This window comes from Hemitrygon akajei, chromosome 2 (assembly GCF_048418815.1).
Source record: "Hemitrygon akajei chromosome 2, sHemAka1.3, whole genome shotgun sequence".
Classification (NCBI taxonomy): domain Eukaryota; kingdom Metazoa; phylum Chordata; class Chondrichthyes; order Myliobatiformes; family Dasyatidae; genus Hemitrygon; species Hemitrygon akajei.
Window position 1 is genome coordinate 195,274,169 of NC_133125.1, and position 20,531 is coordinate 195,294,699.

The following is a 20,531-nucleotide window of genomic DNA, read 5'->3' on the forward strand; positions in this document are numbered from 1 at the left end:
CATCATCCACACACTCCTCCCCACCCTCTCCATCTGCCTGTAACCCACACACTCCTCCCCACCCTCTCCATCTGCCCATCACCCATACACTCCTCCCCACCCTCTCCATCAGCCCGTCACCCACACTCTCGTTCCCACCCTCTCCATCTGCCTATCACCGTAACACTCCCCCGCACACTCTCCATCTGCCGATCACCCACACAGTCCTCCCCACCCTCTCCATCTGCCCATCACCCACACTGTCCTCCCCACCCTCTCCATCTGCCCATCACCCACACACTCCTCCCCACCCTCTCCATCTGCCCATCACCCACACACTCCTCCCCCACACTCTCCATCTGCCCGTCACCCACACACTCCTCCCCCACACTCTCCATCTGCCCATCACCCACACACTCCTCCCCACTCTCTCCATCTGCCCATCACCCACACACTCCTCCCCACCCTCTCCATCTGCCCATCACCCACACACTCCTCCCACCCTCTCCATCTGTCCATCACCCACAAACTCCTCCCCCACCCTCTCCATCTGCCCATCACCCACACACTCCTCCCACCCTCTCCATCTGCCCATCACCCACACACTCCTCCCACCCTCTCCATCTGTCCATCCCCCACATACTCCTCCCCACACTCTCCATCTGCCCGTGACCCACACACTCCTCCCCTCCCTCTCCATCTGCCCATCACCCGCACACTCCTCCCCACCCTCTCCATCTGCCCATCACCCACACACTCCTCCCCACCTTCGCCATCTGCCCATCACCCGCACACTCCTCCCCACCCTCTCCATCTGCCCATCACCCGCACTCCTCCCCCACCCTCTCCATCTGCCCATCACCCACACACTCCTCCCCACCATCTCCATCTGCCCATCACCCACACACTCCTCCCCACCCTCTCCATCTGTCCATCACCCACACACTCCTCCCCACCCTCTCCATCTGTCCATCACCCACACTCTCCTCCCCACCTCCCTCCCTTTTCTCCGGGGTCCACTTTCCACTCCTGTCAGATCCAAAATCTTCAGTCACTGACTGCTCTCACCTCCAAGCTTCTGACACATTTCCACCCCTTCCTCATTTATTACCCCTCCCTCAGCTATTACCCTTCACCTGGATCCACCCCACCCCTGCCCATTTCCCTCCGCAGATGTTACCTGACATGGTGGGAGACCCAAACGCTTTGTGTGTTACCATCAGAACATGTCCCGTGTTACCAAGATTCACCCTGACCTCCCTCTCCCAGTCAGCACCACCACCACTTGCCCCAGTTACCCTGTCGGTCCCGGTGGACTTTAGCACCCGGGGGAGCCGGGGAGCTCAGGACCCGCCGCCCGCGGCTGCTGCTGAATCCGCAGTGTTTCTGTTCCGTTGACGGATGCGATGAACGAGTTAAAATTAATGGATTGATAATTCTCACATCGTGTTTATTTCACTCTCCGCACATTTATATTTACACTGACTGACTCCTGACGCCGGTCCCGGACCCGACCCGTTTACAGACCCGGAGCGGAACCGGAGCAGATTCTCAGCCACTGGTTTTTATCCCAAGGCCCAAAGAAAGGATAAAGTTTCTCCGTGAATTTATTCCCAGTGAAGGTGTGGAGATGGGACTTGGTCTCCGCGTTGTAAAATGAAACTGTCCCGGACTCGTAACTGAGATAAACTCCCACCCTCCCAGGGATGGGACCGGCAGGGAGACGGGACACAGGGGAGGAGAGAACCCACATCTCGTCATGAATCCGCCCGATGATCCAGAATCCGGTCCCCGGACTCTGTGTGACCCCTCCCTTCCTCTCCACAGACTCTGCGGCGGCTCCTAGCCACCACCACCGATTCCCCGTCACCTCCACCTCCCAGTGATGTCTCCCCGATGTGAATCCCTCCGATCCCAGCACACAAAGCCAGTTTGTGAACCTCTTCCCGGTGTCAGGGAGATTCCTCTGGGTCCCGGTCTGTCTCACACTCTTCCGATCCTCAGACACCTCGAGCACCGGATGCGCCGTTTCCACATCCAGGGTGACAGAGACTGGGGGGAGAAGCAGAGAATTAGAGAGTCCCCGGGGATCGGGGGGAGACTCGGGCAGCGCGTCCCCGGGGATCGGGAGAGACTCGGGCAGCGCGGCCCCGGGATCGGGGGGAGACTCGGGCAGCGCGGCCCCGGGGATCGGGTGGAGACTCGGGCAGCGCGGCCCGGGGGATCGGGGGCAGACTCGGGCAGCGCGGCCCCGGGGACAGGGTGTAGACTCGGGCAGCTCGGCCCCGGGATCAGGGGGAGTCTCGGGCAGCGCGGCCCCGGGGATCGGGGGCAGACTCGGGCAGCGCGGCCCCGGGGACAGGGTGTAGACTCGGGCAGCGCGGCCCGGGGGATCGGGGGCAGACTCGGGCAGCGCGGCCCGGGGGATCGGGGGCAGACTCGGGCAGCGCGGCCCCGGGGACAGGGTGTAGACTCGGGCAGCTCGGCCCCGGGATCAGGGGGAGACTCGGGCAGCGCGGCCCCGGGGGTGGGAGGAGACTCGGGCAGCGCGGCCCCGGGGATCGGGTGGAGACTCGGGCAGCGCGGCCCGGGGGATCGGGGGCAGACTCGGGCAGCGCGGCCCCGGGGATCGGGGGGAGTCTCGGGCAGCGCGGCCCCGGGGATCGGGGGGAGACTCGGGCAGCGCGGCCCCGGGGGTGGGGGGGACTCGGGCAGCGCGGCCCCGGGGGTGGGGGGGGACGGGCAGCGCGGCCCCGGGATCAGGGGGAGTCTCGGGCAGCGCGGCCCCGGGGATCGGGGGGAGACTCGGGCAGCGCGGCCCCGGGGGTGGGGGGGACTCGGGCAGCGCGGCCCCGGGGGTGGGGGGGGGGTGAGACTCGGGCAGCGCGGCCCCGGGGATCGGGGGGACACTCGGGCAGCGCGGCCCCGGGGATCGGGGGGGAGACTCGGGAAGCGCGGCCCCGGGGGTGGGGGGGGGGGTGAGACTCGGGCAGCGCGGCCCCGGGGATCGGGGGGAGACTCGGGCAGCGCGGCCCCAGGAGTGGGGGGGGGGGGTGAGACTCGGGCAGCGCGGCCCCGGGGGTGTGGGGGGGTGAGACTGGGGTAGCGCGGCCCCGGGATCGGGGGGAGACTCGGGCAGCGCGGCCCCGGGAGTGGTGGGGGGGGGTGAGACTCGGGCAGCGCGGCCCCGGGGGTGTGGGGGGGTGAGACTGGGGCAGCGCGGCCCCGGGATCGGGTGGCCGACAGGTACAGTCGGGGGGGGGGGGGAGTGGAGACAGGACCCTTTCCCGGGGTTTTACCCAAGCACAGCGGACGGACAATCAGCATCTTCCCGAGGTTTTTCCTCAACATGGAGAGCGGATATTCTGGAGAATCTCAGAGGGTCAAGCAGCGTGTGATAAGGGAGATGTACAGTCGATGTTTCAAGCCGAGACCTTACCTCACGAACGGAAAGAAAGACGGGAGATAGCAGTGGAAACGGGTACGAGGAAGGGGTGGAGCAACAACTGGATCCAGATGAGGATGGGGTGAGTAAACACTGGAGGCATTTAAAGAGGCAGAATTCATCCGTGCCGACCAACTCGCTTGAATGAACTAGTTCCATTTACCTGTATTTGCCCATTATTCCTTTAAAACTTTCCTAACCACGTACCCGTCCAGGTGTATTTTAAATCATTGTAACTGTATCCACCTCCACGGTTTCCTTTGGCAGCCTCCTGAGCTCCAGGAAAAAGACCCAGAATATTTAGACTCTCCTTATAACCCAAACCCTCCAGTCCCAGTAAAATCCTTGTAAATCTGTTTTATACCCTCTCAGTTTAATGGCATTCTTCCTGTAGAAAGGTCACCAGCACTGGACAGAGTGATCCAAATCATAAAGACAAGAAAATCTGCAGATGCTGGAAATCCAAAGCAACACACACAAAACCTTGGCCCAAATCATCAACTGTTTATTCATATCCAGAGCTGCTGCCTGACCTGCTGAGTTCCTCCAGCAGTTTGTGTGTGTTACTCTGCTCCAAATGTGGCCTTCCCAATGTCTTGTACACTCATAACGTGACATCCCAGATCCTGTACTCAGTATTCTGACTGATGAAGGCAATCACCTCCTGGTCCTGGTCTCTCTGTTCCACAACACTCTCCAGGGCCCCCAATTGATGTGTAAATCCTGTCCTGGTTTGCCTTCCAAAATGCAACACCCACATCTCTCTGAATTAAAATCAATTTCCATCCAATGGCCCAGAGACCCAATTAATCAAGATCTCGTTGTAATCTTGGATAAACGATAAGCAACAGGGTTATGTAGTGGATAACACAATACTGTTGCACCTCAGGGCGTTCTGGAGTTCAGAGTTCAATTCCGACACCATCCGTAAGGAGTTTGTACTTTCTCCCCGGGACCGCGTGCATTTCCTCCGGGTGCTCCCGATTCATCCCTCAGATTGGGGAGGAGTGGACAGCGAGGAAGACCATCATTACTTGCAGTGGGATCTGGAGCAGCTGGGAAAATGGGCTGAAAAGTGTCAGCTGGAATTTAATGCAGACAAGTGTGAGCTGTTGCTCTTCGGTAGGACCCCAGTGTCGGTCTTTCACAGTGAATGGTCGGGCACTGAGGACTCTGTTCTACAGCAGATCTGGGAACACAGGTCCAGAATACATCGAAAATGGTGTTACAGGTATATAGGGTCATAAAAAAAACTTTTCTTTGGCCTTCATAAATCAAAGTATTGAGTACAGGAGATGGATGTTATGTTGAAGTTGTATGAGACACTGATGAGGCCTAATTTTGAATATTGTGCGCAGGTTCAGTCAATGACCTACAGGAAAGATGTAAACAAGTTTAAAATTGTCATGGGGGGAGGTTGGGAACGGACCCAAAAGCAAGACACAGACACTGAACTACCAGGAATAGGACTGGGCATGAGAAGGAAGCAAGGGAAGTGAGGAAGAAAGGACGCTGGACATGACACAGGCCCCAGACGAGGCAAGGATTCCGGGCCTGTGCTAGGACTAGACGAGGATAGCGGAACCAGGGCATGGAACTGGGATCTAGGAGCCTGGGCTTGGGTTTCGAGCCAGAGACTGGACAAGAACCCAGAACCTGGGTCTTGACTCTGGCTCGGACTCCAGAACCAGGTGAGGAAAAGACGTGGCTACAGGACGAGGAGAGGCACAGGACGGGATGAGAGACTCCCGGACAGGACAAGGGAACCGCAGCACAGGACGAGAGAATCCCAGCACCGGGCTAGGCAAGGTATTCCTGTGCTGGGTGAGGCACATGGACATGACGAGAATACAGAGCCTTGGTCAAGGAAGGACAGGAACGCAGAACACAGAGCCTGGGTCGATTGAGAACAGGAACGCAGAACACAGAGCCGGGACCCCTCCTTGGATACAGGACGTAGGGCCAGGGCTTTACACAGAACGCTGAACACAACGAGACAGTTCCCAACACTTTTGTCACATTGGCCTTCAGAAATCAAAGTATTGAGTACAGGAGATGGTTGTTATGCTGAAGTTGTATGAGATGTTGTTGAGGCCTAATTTGGGATATTGTGTACAGTTTTGGTCACCTACCTATAGGAAAGATGTAAACAAGTTTGAAAGAGTACAGAGAAAATTTCCAGGGATGTAGCTGGGACTGGAGGACCTGAGTCATGAGGAAAGATTGAATAGTTCAGGACTTTATTCCTGTAACATAGAAGACTGAGGGGAGATTTGATAGAGCTATACAAAATTATGAGGGGTATAGATAGGGTAAATGCAAGCAGGCTTTTTCCATGGAGGTTGGGTGGGATTACAAGCAGAGGTCATGGGTTAAAGGTGAAAGATGAAAAGTTTAACAGGAACATGAGGGGAAACTGCTTCATTTAGAGGGTTGTGAGAGTGTGGAACGAGCTGCTAGTGCAAGTGGTACATGCAAGCTCGATTTAAACATTTAAGTGAAGTTTGGACGGTACATGGATGGTCGGAGTTGGAGGACCATGGTCCCGGTGCAGGTCGATGGGAGCAGGTAGTTTAAATGCTTCGGTACAGTCCAGATGGGCTGAAGGGCCTGTGCTGTTTGTTTCTATCACTCTGTGACGCTCGTACAAAGACATAACGGTTTGTAGGTTAAATGGTCATTGTACATTGCCCCGTGATTAAGCTGGTTTTAAATAGTTGGGGTGCTGGGTGGAGCGGGTCATTGGTCTGGGACGGCCTGTTTCACACTGTCTCTAAATAAATAAATAACCTCTTCACTGTCCATGAAACCACCAATTTTAGAGTTCTTCACAAACCTACTAAACACGTCACCTACATTCTCTCCAAATCATTCATATGAATGATGAAAAACAGTGAACCCAGCACCGATCCCTGCAGAACAACCACTGGTCACAGGACTCCACCCAGACAACTCTGTATCCTATTCCAGATCGTCAGAGGAAGTCAGAGATTGCATAGCATTAACAAAAAGGAACTATGACAGAGCTAAGGTGAGTGGGAGGACAGATGATTGGGAAATTTTTTAAGGAACAACAGAACTTAACTAAAAAGGCAATACAGGGAGAAAAAATGAGGTATGAACACAAGTGAGCCAGGAATATAAAGAAGGATAGCAAAAGCTCTTTTAGGTCGGTAAAGAGAAAGAAGATAGTTAAGAACAATGTTGGGCCCTTGAAGAATGAATTGGGTGAAATTGTTATGGGAAACAGAGAAATGGCAGAAGAATTTAATAATTACTTTAGATCTGTCTTCACCAAGGAAGACACAAGCAATCTCCCAGATGTATGGATGGGCCAAGGACATAGGGTAACAGAGGAAATGAAACAGATTGACATTAGGAAGAAAACGGTGATGAGTAGACTGATGGGACTGAAGGCTGACAAATCCCCAGGTCCAGATGGTCTGCATCCTAGGGTACTAAAGGAGGTGGCCCTGGAAATTGCGGATGCATTGGTAATCATTTTCCAATGTTCCTTAGATTCAGGATTAGTGCCTGAGGATTGGAGAATGGCTAATGTTATCCCACTTTTTAAGAAAGGAGGGAGGGAGAAAACAGAGAACTATCGTCCGTCAGCCTAACATCAGTAGTGGGGAAGATGTTAGAGTCCATTATTAAAGATGAAATAGTGGCATATCTAGATAGCAGTGATAGGATTGGGCCAAGCCAGCATGGATTTACCAAGGGCAAATCATGCTTGACTAATCTATTGGAGTTTTTTGAGGATGTAACCAGGAAGTTAGACAAGGGAGATCCAGTGGATGTAGTGTACCTTGATTTTCAGAAGGCATTTGATAAGGTCCCACATAGGAGATTGGTGGGTAAAATCAGAGTTCATGGCATTGGGGGGAGGATATTGACATGGATAGAAAACTGGTTGGCAGATAGAAAGCAAAGGGTAACGGTGAATGGGTGTTTCTCAGAATGGCAGGTGGTGACTAGTGGGGTGCCACAGGGCTCGGTATTGGGACCACAGCTGTTTACGATTTACATCAGCGATTTAGATGAAGGCATTGAGAATAACATCAGCAAGTTTGCTGATGATACTAAGCTGGGTGGCAGTGTGACATGTGATGAGATTGTTTGGAGAATTCAGGGTGACTTGGATAGGCTGTGAGTGGGCAGATACTTGACAGATGACATTTAATGTGAATAAGTGTGAGGTTATCCACTTTGGGAGTAAGAACAGGAAGGCAGATTATAATCTGAACGGTGTAGAGTTGGGTAAGGGAGAAATACAAAGAGATCTAGGAGTCCTTGTTCATCAGTCACTGAAGGTGAATGAGCAAGTGCAGCAGGCAGTGAAGAAGGCTAATGGAATGTTGGCCTTTATTACAAAGGGAATTGAGTACAAGAGCAAGGAAATCCTTTTGCATTTGTACAGGGCCCTGGTGAGACCACACCTGGAGTATTGTGTACAGTTTTGGTCTCCAGTGTTAAGGAAGGACATCCTGGCTGTAGAGGAAGTGCAGAGTAGATTCACAAGGTTAATTCCTGGGATGTCCGGACTGTCTTACGCAGAGAGGTTAGAGAGACTGGGCTTGTACATGCTGGAATTAAGGAGATTGAGAGGGGATCTGATTGCAACATAAAAATTATTAAGGGATTGGACAAGATTGGACAAGAGGCAGGAAATATGTTCCAGATGCTGGGAGAGTCCAGTACCAGAGGGCATGATTTGAGAATAAGGGGTAGGTCATTTAGGACAGAGTTAAGGAAAAACTTTTTCTCCCAGAGAGTTGTGGGAGTCTGGAATGCACTGCCTCAGAAGGCTGTGGAGGCCAATTCTCTAGATGCTTTCAAGAAGGAGCTAGATAGGTATCTTATGGATAGGGGAATCAAGGGATATGGGGACAAGGCAGGAACCGGGTATTGATAGTAGATGATCAGCCATGATCTCAGAATGGCGGTGCCGGCTCGAAGGGCCGAATGGTCTTCTTCTGCACCTGTTGTCTATTGTACTGTATCCCATCTGATCGAACTCTCTGCTACCTTGTCAAGTCCCTCGCTAAACTCCATGGAGACGATATCTTCTGCACTTTCATCAGCTGTAATTTATTTATTGAGATACAGCACGGAATAGGCTCTTCCGGCCCTTTGACCCCCACCACCCAGCAACCCCGATTTAATCCAAGCCTGACCATGGGACAAGTTACAATGACCCCCACCATCCAGCAACCCCGATTTAATCCGAGCCTGACCATGGGGCAAGTTACAATGACCCCCACCACCCAGCAACCCGATTTAATCCGAGCCTGACCATGGAACAAATTACAATGACCCCCACCACCCAGCAACCCCTGATTTAATCTGAGCCTGAACATGGGACAAGTTACAATGACCCCACCACCCAGCAACCCCTGATTTAATCCGAGCCTGACCATGGGGCAAGTTACAATGACCCCTCACCACCCAGCAACCCCGATTTAATCCGAGCCTGACCATGAGGCAAGTTACAATGACACCCCACCACCCAGCATCCTCTGATTTAATCCGAGCCTGACCATGGGACAAGTTACAATGACCCCCCCATCACCCAGCAACCCCTGATTTAATCCAAGCCTGACCATGGGACAAGTTACAATGACCCCCACCACCCAGCAACCCCTGATTTAATCCGAGCCTGACCATGGGACAAGATACAATGACCCCCACCACCCAGCAACCCCTGATTTAATCCGAGCCTGACCATGGGGCAAGTTACAATGACCCCCACCACCCAGCAACCCCTGATTTAATCCGAGCCTGACCATGGGACAAGTTACAATTACCAATTAACCTGCTAACCGTTACGGGTTTGGACTGTGAAACCGGAGAACCCAGAGGAAATCCACACGGTCACAGGGAGAACGTACAAACTCCTCACAGGCAGTGACGGGACATGAACCCGGGTCGCTGGTACTGTAAACCGTTGTGCTAACCACTATGCTACCGTACCGTCCATGCAGAAAACCAAGCTGGGTCTCCCTGATTAGTCCTCACCTTTCCGAATGAATGTCGATCCTGTCTCTCAGAATCCCCTCCATTAATGAACCCTCCACTGACGTTAGGCTCACCGGTCTGTACTTCCCAGGTTTTTCCCTACAGTCAATCTTCAACAAATGTTCAAAATTAGTCTCCCTCCAGTCTTCTGGCCCCTCACCCGTAGTTATCGATGACACACATATCTCCAAAAGGGCCTCTCAATTTCTTCCTGAGCTTCTCACAATGTCCTGGGATACACTTGATCAGGACCTGGGGATTTATCGACCTTTCTGCATTTTAGGACCTGCAGCACATTAGCTTCTGTAATGTGGTAGAAAATGAGGTCGATCATCTTCTGTAACACGGGGGAATTGAGGGCCCTGTGGAACTGGCACAGAAGAGGAGCTGAGCCCTGGGACTGAGAAATGATGACAGGGAGGTTTAGAAAGATACGGGCCAAATGCAGGTAAATGGACTGGGAGGTGATCTAACAGAGATATATATGGTTATGAGGGGTTAGATTGAGCAGAGGAGAAGGGGAGTGATGAGACAGGAGTCTGAAGTGACTGTGGACTGAAGATTGGTGAAAGATGGCAGGCACGATGCTCCAGGTAGTGGAAGGGTGGGGAGTGCGGACTGTGGAGTTGGGAGACACTGGGAAGTGAAACCAACACCAACACAGTGAAAGTTTTGATCGCTAGTCGGAGCGGGGTTGCGGGGATAGTTGGGAGATGGGAAGGTGGGAGACAGCTGTGGGAGGGTGAGAAACAGGAGCACAAAGACCAACCTGTACTGGAATCTGATCAGTAAAGGAGGTTCCACTCTATCCACCCAAAGGGGAACTTCCCAGTGGCCAAACATTTTAATTCCCATTCCAAAAATGTCGGTCCATGGCTGCCTCTTGCGCCAAGATGAGGCCATCCTCAGGATGGAGGAGAACACATTATATTCTGCCTGGGTAGCCTCTGACCTGATGGCATGAATATTGATTTCTTCTTCAGGTAAAACTTTTCTCATCCCCTCCCCTCTTCTTCTATTCCCCACTCTGGCCTTTAACCTCTTCTCACCTCCCTACCACTAGTCCCTGGGTCCCCTCCTCCTTCCCTTTCTCTTATGGTCCACTCTCCTCTCCGATCAGATTCTTTCTTCTCCAGCCCTTTAGCTTTCCCACCCCCCTTCTTCACCTATCACCTTCTCGCTAGCCTCTCTCCCCACTCCCCACTTTTTATTCCGGCATCTCCCCCCTTCAATTTTAGTCCTGAAGAAGGATCACAGCCCAAAACATCAACTGTTTATTCATTACAATAGATGCTGTCTGACCTGCTGAGTTCCTCCAGCATTTTGTGTGTGTTGATTTGGATTTCCAGCATCTGCAGACTTTTTCCTGTTTATGACAATGGGAACCATTAGGGGAGAGATGAATGGCAGATGGAACCAGGACCAGATGGGGGAGGGGTGGAAAGCCTGTGGTGAACTGTGTGTGTAGATGGAAACAGAAGGTGAAGGGGGATGAATATGGGTGATAAGGGTCTCCTTTCTCATAAACCCACTCCCCACAGCCCCTCATTAGGACAGAGGATGAACTTGCAGAAACTCTGGCAGATATATTTGCTTCACATTTCCCCACAGGTGAGCTGCTGGAAGACTGGAGGGTGGCTCAGGTGCTGCCGTAAGAAGGGCTGGAAGGTCACACCAGGGAACTCCAGGGGAGTCTAGAACTAGAGGGCAGAGATTGAAGGTGAGAGGGAAAAGTTCAATGCTGATTAGTGTGTCCGGGTTCAGTCTGACGATGCTTCAATGTGGTGGTTTGATCTCATATGGAGCCAGTGATCATTAATGGAGAATGTGTGGAGCAGGTTAAGACCTACAAGTATCTGGGAGTACAGTTAGACGAGAAGCTAGACTGGACTGCCAACACAGATGCCTTGTGCAGGAAGGCACAGAGTCGACTGTACTTCCTAAGAAGGTTGGCGTCATTCAATGTCTGTAGTGAGATGCTGAAGATGTTCTATAGGTCAGTTGTGGAGAGCGCCCTCTTCTTTGTGGTGGCGTGTTGGGGAGGAAGCATTAAGAAGAGGGACGCCTCACGTCTTAATAAGCTGGTAAGGAAGGCGGGCTCTGTCGTGGGCAAAGTACTGGAGAGTTTAACATCGGTAGCTGAGCGAAGGGCGCTGAGTAGGCTACGGTCAATTATGGATAACTCTGAACATCCTCTACATAGCACCATCCAGAGACAGAGAAGCAGTTTCAGCGACAGGTTACTATCGATGCAATGCTCCTCAGACAGGATGAAGAGGTCAATACTCCCCAATGCCATTAGGCTTTACAATTCTACCGCCAGGACTTAAGAACTTTTTAAAAGCTATTATTAATGCTTTTTGAGATAGTGATTTAGATGCATATCATATTTTTTACTGAGTTAAGTATTGTATGTAATTAGTTTTGCTACAACAAGTGTATGGGTCATTGGAAAAAAAAGTTGAATTTCCCCATGGGGATGAATAAAGTATCTATCTATCTATCTATCTATCTATCTATCAACAGTGAGACTCGCGATTCCAGCAGGGGGCAGAGCTGAGTCAATCAGACTGCGGTCACGGACAGGTCAGACAGGGGGAGTGGCTCGAAGGACTGGTGTATTTTTCTGACAATCCCTGTCACCACAGTGATACCAGATTTTATCCACTTTAATTACATTAATGGAATATTAATTCCAGAGCTACTGTGGCAGGATTCAAACTCGTACATTGGCTTGTTTGTCCAGTGCAAATGGGATCAGGATGCAGTGATTTGACCAGTGAGTTGTTGGTATATTTGCCCCTAGTTTGGTGTGTTCAAGGGTCTGACATCTCCAGCTGACCATGTGGCAGTGATGCCTCCTGGCAGGTGGGGTTGGTGCCGGAATGAATCTGTATGTTTTACCTCGATTAATGCCGTCAAACGCTTCTCCCAATGCTATGTCGAACAAATAGGGGTGATAGAATTTTTCAGCCAGTAGGGCACCGTCTGTCACTGACAATGTCTTGTCATTATCACCAATCCTGTAAATATTATACATCTAGTTATAAACTGAACATGAGTGATATTTGAACTATTTTACAAATCCACACAGAGTTTCAGTAAAGACCATGTCCTACCTCCTCTTCCGACGAGCTTCCTCCTGAAATAAATCAAACACAGATCTCAATTGACTGAGACTGACTGTCGGCATCCAAACAGCAGGAATCTGAAACAAGTTATTACAAGTTGCTGAAAATTCCCACTTAACTCTTTCCCACTGAAACGAATGGAGAAAGAGGAGAAACACGGGAGAAAGTACAAGGAATGTTTATGAAATTTATACCATAACTGAGAGGGTGGAACTTGCAGGAGAGACTGGACAGGTTGTGTATTTTTATCTGGATATGATGTCAGGGAGGATCAGATGGAGGAATTTAACATTCCGAATGGATTTGATGGGATGGGAGTGGAGAAAATATTTCTCCTTGTCTGAGACCAATAGTCAAAGATAAAGCATCAGTTGGTTGTTAATAAATCCCACAAGAAATGTGGTGAAGAGAATATCAGAAACACACTCACAGCCTGTGACTGTAACTGGGTGTTACTCTGAGTCTCAGGGGCTATTATACGTGGGAATCACAGAAACGATCACCAGCTCAGTGCTCTGATCAGACTAACTCATTCCTGAGAAGGTTGCAGACTGTCCTGTGATGTACAGATGTTGTGGGAGGCCAGTTTGGGACAATGACAATTCTGAACAGTCAAGACATTGACATGGTGGAAATCAGTTTCCAACAACAGTATTTGTGATAGAATGCATCATTTTCTGATGGTGCACTTTTACAGAAACAAACTGAAATCTCTCACCATGAGGAATGTGATATCTTCTTGTTGATCCATCCGTTCCTGTAACTTTTTGATTTCCTCCTGGATGGAATTTAAATTCTCTTGAATCTCTCGAAGATTTTTCTCCATTGGATTCAGAATCCTCTCCTCTTCTTCCCTGAGATCTCGCAGTGCACGCTGCTCTTTTCCAGTGAGAACCCAGTGCAGTTCAGCAAACTGGGATGTGATCTGGGACTGAAGGCTGTCTGACTGTTCCTGTCAAATGAAAGGAGAGGCTAGTTTACTATTTGAGGCTATTTTTTGTATTTCCTTCTGACATGGAAGGTAACCATTCAGCCCATTAACGTCTCTGCTACTTCCTAGAACAATCCCCTCCATCACATTCCCCCAAGTCTCCCTGAAACATATACTCCGTCTCTGACCCACTAACTCCGACCTGATTCACAGTCCACCCAACGTCACAAGGTTAATTACAGTCGCCAATTTACCGTTCAACCATGCAATGTCGGCTAAAGGAAGGTACTGGTTACGGGGAGAACATGCAAACTCCACCAGACAGCTCCAGGGGTCAGGATTGATCCCAGGTTACTGGGGCTGCGATACTCTGCTATTCTGCATTAAAGGGAAAAACTACACAGCAAATTTGTAAATTCTGCTCAGGAGCCTCACCCGAACTCCAGAAATCTTCTCTTTCTGTTGTTGCTCCATTTCCTCGAAGTCTGATTTCTTTTTAGTGAGAGAGTCTAAGGAAGATTTAACCCGACCCTGGGAATCAGAGAGTAAAGATATTAGACCAAAATATGCAACTAAGTAAACAGTTGATTAAAACCTGGTTAGTTTTACCTTGTAGATTTCAACGGCTTCGTTAACCGGCATGAAGTTGTGAGACTTGTGATCCCGCGCATCTCTACAGATCAGGCAGATCAGTGTCTTGTCCGTCTCACAAAACAGCTTCAGGTCTTCCCCATGTTTCTCGCAGTGAAGTTTCTTTTCCTCCTCTTTCGGATTCAGGTTTAGTTTTCGAGCTTTCTCAGACAGATTTGCCAAGGCCCGATTGACCCTGAGACTGCGGTCTGCAATCTCCTCTCTACATTCCGGGCAGGAGTTTCTCTCCTCCCTTTCCCAACACTGTGTGATACAGGAGCGGCAGAAGTTGTGTCCACACTCCAGTATAACCGGATCGGTGAAGAAATCCAGGCAGATGGGACAAATTGCCTCCTCGGTCCAACTCCCGACCTGTCCTTTCGAAGCCATGTTAACTCCCGGTACTTCCGGGTTCAGGATCCTTTCACTTTCGGGGAGCTGCTGAACGCCTGCGGTACCGCGGCTGTCCACCAGGGGGCGCTGCAGTCTGGGGAATGAATGTTCCTTTTCAGTGAAGCAGGAATCGTGTTCATTTCCACAGCAGCGATCAGAAACACATTAAACAAGTCTAACATAGATAAAGCCGGAGAGAAGAGCTTGGTTCAGTCTACGGCAGAACTGAAAGGGCAAGTCCTGAAAAGAGAGACAGAAGGGACTGTAAATGCAAGAGTCTGGAAGGAACTAAGCGAGTCAGACAGCATTTGTGGAGAAAAATAGACAGAAGATATTCCGGGTTGAGACAGTCCAGACGAAGGTTCTCTACGCGAAATGTCAATTGCCCATTTCTCTCCACAGATGCTGCCTGACCCTCGGTGTTCCTCCAAAAGCACGATTCGTTTAGCTGGAGGACTAAAGGGAGACTGAGGTGTAAAAACAGTGAATAATGTAAATTTATAGCAACTATTAAATCAGTTAATGGTACGGAACACGGGATGTGGAGAGAATCTGCTGTGAGGAGACTGATGCTGTGGCGATGACAAAGATGTGTCTGCAGGAATCACCACAGGACTGGACATTGCACGTCACAGTGTGGAAAACATTCAACTCCTGATTTCCATTTCCCTGCTTGACCCGGCCCGGCTCCAAAGGTCCGGTCTCACTTGTTCTGAACAGGGCCCACGTGAGGAAATGATTTCCCTGCCTGTCTTCTAAACCCCGTCAGCCCCAGAGAGCAGGGGCACTGGGCTGGAATCACCACTCAGAAACACAGGAGATTCTGCAGATGCTGGAATTCCAGAGCAACACACACAATATCCTGGAGGAACTCAGCCGGTCAGGCAGCATATGGAGAGGAATAAACTGCGTTCAAGGGTCTCGGTCGGAAACGACGACTGTTATCCTCTCCACAGCTGCTGCCTGACCCCCTGAGTTCCTCCAGTATTTTGAGTGTGTTGCTCTGCAATCTCCACGTCGCTGAGTCTGACAGTCTTCATCAGGCAGCGTCCACAACAGCAGCTCGAGGGACAGAGGGACTGGGGGTTGGGTTGTGGGTGTGGGGACCCGTCTCCCACTTAAACACGGTTCAGATGGAACAGCACAGAAAGAACCTGCCAGACAGCAGTGGTGAGTTTCAGGAACAAGACAGTTTATTCAGACCCGGTTACAGTGAACATCGGGGAACACTTGGAAGATCAAAGATCTCCAGATACTCAGGCCACAGGACATCTCTGCAGGAACTCCTCAGGACAGAGTCCTCGGCCTAAACACCCTCAGCTGCTTCCTCAACGACCTTCTGTCCATCGTAGGTCAGAGGTCGGGATGGTCACTGATGACGACACAATGTTCAGCACCATCTGCCACCCCTCAGGTAATGAAGCAGCTCACAACACAAATGCAGCAAGACCTGGACAATATCCAGGCCTGGGCTGATAGGTGGCAAGTGACAATCACACCACACAGTGTCAGGCAGTGATGTCTGAGGAAGGAATCTCTGGGAATCATGAGAATTGGTAGAGCTGATAAATATTCAAACTAGCTGCTTTAATGTTTGGGAAATTATAGTGGTTAGACCAAGGGAGAAGGTGACTGAGAGGTGACGATATGACAGTCAGGTCAGTGATTAGACTGTGGACGTGTTCAGTCAGCAAGGTGAAGCTCACTGGATCAAAGGTAAACAGGTGGAGGTCGGATCGCAGACCACCGGCAGGAGAGTTTATCATCAGATAAGGAGAGTCACGGCAGGAAAACGGTCAGAAATGAAGACAATGAATTACAGAGAGCATTGGGAAATGGTTGTCAGTCAGATCGAGAGAGACCACATAGAAATAATCAACGGTCAAATATTACAGAGAAATGTAGGTTTCTGATAACAACACACACAAAATGCTGGTGGAACACAGCAGGCCAGGCAGCATCTACAGGAGAAACACTGTCGACGGTTTGGGCCAAGACCTTTCGTCAGGATTAACTGAAAGAAAAGATAGTAAGTGATTTGAAAGTAGTTGGGGGGGGGGGGAATGCGAAATGATAGGAGAAGACCTGAGGGGGTGGGGTGCAGCTCTGAGCTGGAAAGGTGATTGGCGAAAGTGATACAGAGCTGGAGAAGGGAAAGGATCATGGGACGGGAGGCTTCGGGAGAAAGAAAGGGGGGGGGAGCACCAGAGGGAGGTGGAGAACAGGAAGAGTGATGGGCAGAGAGAGAGAAAAAAAGGGGAGGGGGAAAATGAATAAATCAGGGATGGGGTAAGAAGGGGAGGAGGGGCATTAACGGAAGTTAGAGAAGTCAATGTTCATGCCTTCAGGTTTCTGATAATTTTTTGTGAAATCCTCATGTCACCATTGTATAACAGGAACCCGTACGATTATTGACTCAGTGGAGTATCTTTGTGTATGTCAGAGATATCTTTGACCTCTGACCTTACGATGGACAGAAGGTCGTTGAGGAAGCAGCTGAGGGTGTTTGGGCCGAGGACTCTGTCCTGAGGAGTTCCTGCAGAGATGTCCTGTGGCTGAGATGATCGGCTCCAAACACCACAACCATCTTCTTTGTGCCGGGGATGACACACAGATTCCCACTGATTCCCCCATTATTCCTTCACTTGCACTATTTATTTTATAATTCATAGTGATGTCATGTCTCTGCACTGCACTGCTGCTCAGAGCAACACAATTCAAATCATATATAACAGAGATAATTAACCCGATTCTGATTCTGTTTCCGCAGATTAGTCAGGCCCAGTGACCTGTCTGATCCAACGTCTTCCAATCATGTGTGTAAACCCTCCCAACATCCCATAATCTCTCCGTTCATCCATTGGATCACCCCTCCCCACACACACACAGAACTGTAAACACAACTCCTTCCCTCCACAACAGTGAGATCTTACAGAAGGCAGGACCCTCAAGTCAGGTCGGGGCTCCTGCAGGTTGCAATATTTAACCATATAACCATATAACAATTACAGCACGGAAACAGGCCATCTCGGCTCTTCTAGTCCATGCTGAACACTTACACTCACCTAGTCCCACCGACCTGCACTCAGCCCATAACCCTCCATTCCTTTCCTGTCCATATTCCTATCCAATTTTACTTTAAATGACAATACCGAACCTGCCTTGAGTAAAGAAATTCCTCCTCGTGCTACCCTTAAAGTTTTGCCCCCTAGCTCTCAGATCATGTTTTCTGGTTTGAATCTCCCCTACTCTCAATGGAAAAAGCCTATCCACATCAACTCGATCTATCCCCCTTATTATTTTAAATACCTCTATCAAGTTCCCCCTCAACCTTCTATGCTGCAAAGAATAAAGACCTAACTTGTTCATCCTTTCCCTGTAACTAAGGTGCTGAAACCCAGGTAACATTCTAGTAAATCATCTCTGTACTCTCTCTATTTTGTTGATATCTTTCCTACAATTTGGTGACCAGAACTGTACACAATACTCCAAATTGGGCCTCACCAATGCCTTGTACAGTTTTAACATTACATCCCAACTCTTGTACTCAATGCTCTGATTTATAAAGGCCAGCATAACCAAAAGCTTTCTTCACCACCCTATCCACATGAGATTCCACCTTCAGGGAACTATGCACCATTATTCCTAGATCACTCTGTTTTCCTGCATTCTTCAATGCCCTACCATTTACCATGTATGTCCTATTTGGATTATTCCTACCAAAATGTAGCACCTCACATTTATCAGCATTAAACTCCATCTGCCGTCATTCAGCCCACTCTTCTAACTAGCCTAAATCTCTCTGCAAGCTTTGAAATCCTATTTCATTATCCACAACACCACCTACCTTACTATCACCTGCAAACTTATTAATCCAATTTACCACCCCATTATCCAGATCATTAATGTATATGACAAACAACATTGGACCCAATACAGATCCCTGTGGCACACCACTAGTCACCGGCCTCCAACCTGACAAACAGTTATCCACCACTACTCTCTGGCATCTCCCATCCAGCCACTGTTGAATCCATTTAACTACTTCAATATTAATACCTAACGATTGAACCTTCCTAACTAACCTTCCGTGCGGAACCTTGTCAAAGGCCTTACTGAAGTCCATATAGACAACATCCACTGCCTTACCCTCGTCAACTTTCCTCATAACCTCTTCAAAAACTCAGTAAGATTTGTCAAAATGACCTTCTACGCACAAATCTATGCTGATTGTTCCTAATCAGACCGTGTCTATTCAGATAATTATATATACCATCTCTAAGAATACTTTCCATTAATTTACCCACCACTGACGTCAAACGGACAGGCCTATAATTGCTAGATTTACTCTTAGAAACCTTTTTAAACAATGAAACCACATGAGCAATACACCAATCCTCCAGCACCATCCCCGTTTCTAATGACATTTGAAATATTTCTGTCAGAGCCCCTGCTATTTCCACACCAACTTCCCTCAAGGTCCTAGGGAAGATCCTGTCAGGATCTGGAGATTTATCCGCTTTTATTTTCCTTAAAAGTGCCAGTACTTCCTCCTCTTTAATCTTCATAGTTTCCATAACTTCCCTACTTGTTTCCCTTACCTTACACAATTCAATATCCTTCTCTTTAGTGAATACTGAAGAAAAGCAATTTTTCAAAATCTCCCCCACCTCTTTCGGTTCCACACATAACTGTCCACTCTGATTCTCTAAGGGACCAATTTTATTCCTCACTGTCCTTCTGCTATTAATATAACTGTAGAAACCCTTCAGATTTATTTTCACCTTACTTGCCAAAGTAACCTCGTATCTTTTAGCTTTTCTAATTTCTTTCTTAAGATTCTTTTGACATCCTTTATATTCCTTGAGCACCTCATTTACTCCATGCTGCCTATATTTATTTTAGATCTCCCTCTTTTTCTGAATCAAGTTTCCAATAACCCTTGAAAACCATGGCACTCTCAAACTTTTAACCTTTCCTTTTAACCTAACAGGAAGATGAAGATTCTGTACCCTCAAAATTTCACCTTTAAATGACCTCCATTTCTCTATTACATCCTTCCCATAAAACAAATTGTCCCAATCCACTCCTTCTAAATCCTTTCACATCTTCTCAAAGTTAGCCTTTCTCCAATCAAAAATCTCAACCCTGGGTCCAGTCCTATCCTTCTCCAAAATTATATAGAAACTAATGGTATTGTGATCACTGGACCCGAAATGCTCCCCAACACATGTCCATCACCTGACCTATCTCATTCCTTAACAGGAGATCCAACACTGCCCCTTCTCTAGTTGGTACCTCTATGTATTGCTGCAAAAAATTATCCTGCACACATTTTACAAACTCCAAACCATCCAGCCCTTTTACAGAATGGGTTTCCCAGTCTATGTGTGGAAAATTAAAATCTCCCACAATCACAACCCTCTGCTTACTACAAATATCTGCTATCTCCTTGCAAATTTGCTCCTCCAATTCTTGCTCCCCATTAGGTGGTCTAGAATATACCCCTATAAGTGTCACTACACCTGTCCCATTCCTCAATTCCACCCAAATAGGCTCCCTAGATGAGCCCTCTAATCTATCCTGCCAAAGCACTGCTGTAAGATTTTCTCAGACAAGCAATGCAACACCCCCTCATCTTGCCCCTCCGATTCTATCACACCTGAAGCAACGAAATCCAGGAATATTTAGTTGCCAATCACACCCCTCCTGCAACCATGTTTTACTAATAGCTACAACATCATATTTCCAGGTATCAATCCGTGCTCTAAGCTCATCCACCTTTCTTACAATGCTCCTAGCATTAAAATAGATGCATTTAAGAAATTCTCCACCTCTTCCTCTGTTTATCCCTAACAATGCGATCAACTTTATTATCTTTTTCTTCCTTCTCCCTTACATCTTCAGTCTGAGTGCTCCCATTTTCTATCACCTGCCTATCCTCCCTCACACACTGTCTACTAGCTTTCTCTATTTGTGAACTAACCTCCTCTCCCCTAGT

General features: G+C 49.2%; 1 protein-coding gene across 1 annotated transcript; it reads right to left on the minus strand.

Moving 5' to 3' along the window:
• Positions 1–1,415: 1,415 nt before the first annotated feature.
• On the minus strand, positions 1,416–14,519 carry LOC140719751 (zinc-binding protein A33-like). The gene is made up of 6 exons (XM_073034597.1): positions 14,117–14,519; positions 13,943–14,038; positions 13,295–13,528; positions 12,565–12,587; positions 12,350–12,468; positions 1,416–2,031 (listed from the first exon to the last, which is right to left on the minus strand). Exons 1-6 carry the CDS (start codon positions 14,147–14,149, stop codon positions 1,499–1,501), a joined length of 1,038 nt encoding a protein of 345 aa, XP_072890698.1. The 5' UTR covers positions 14,150–14,519; the 3' UTR covers positions 1,416–1,498.
• Positions 14,520–20,531: the final 6,012 nt, after the last annotated feature.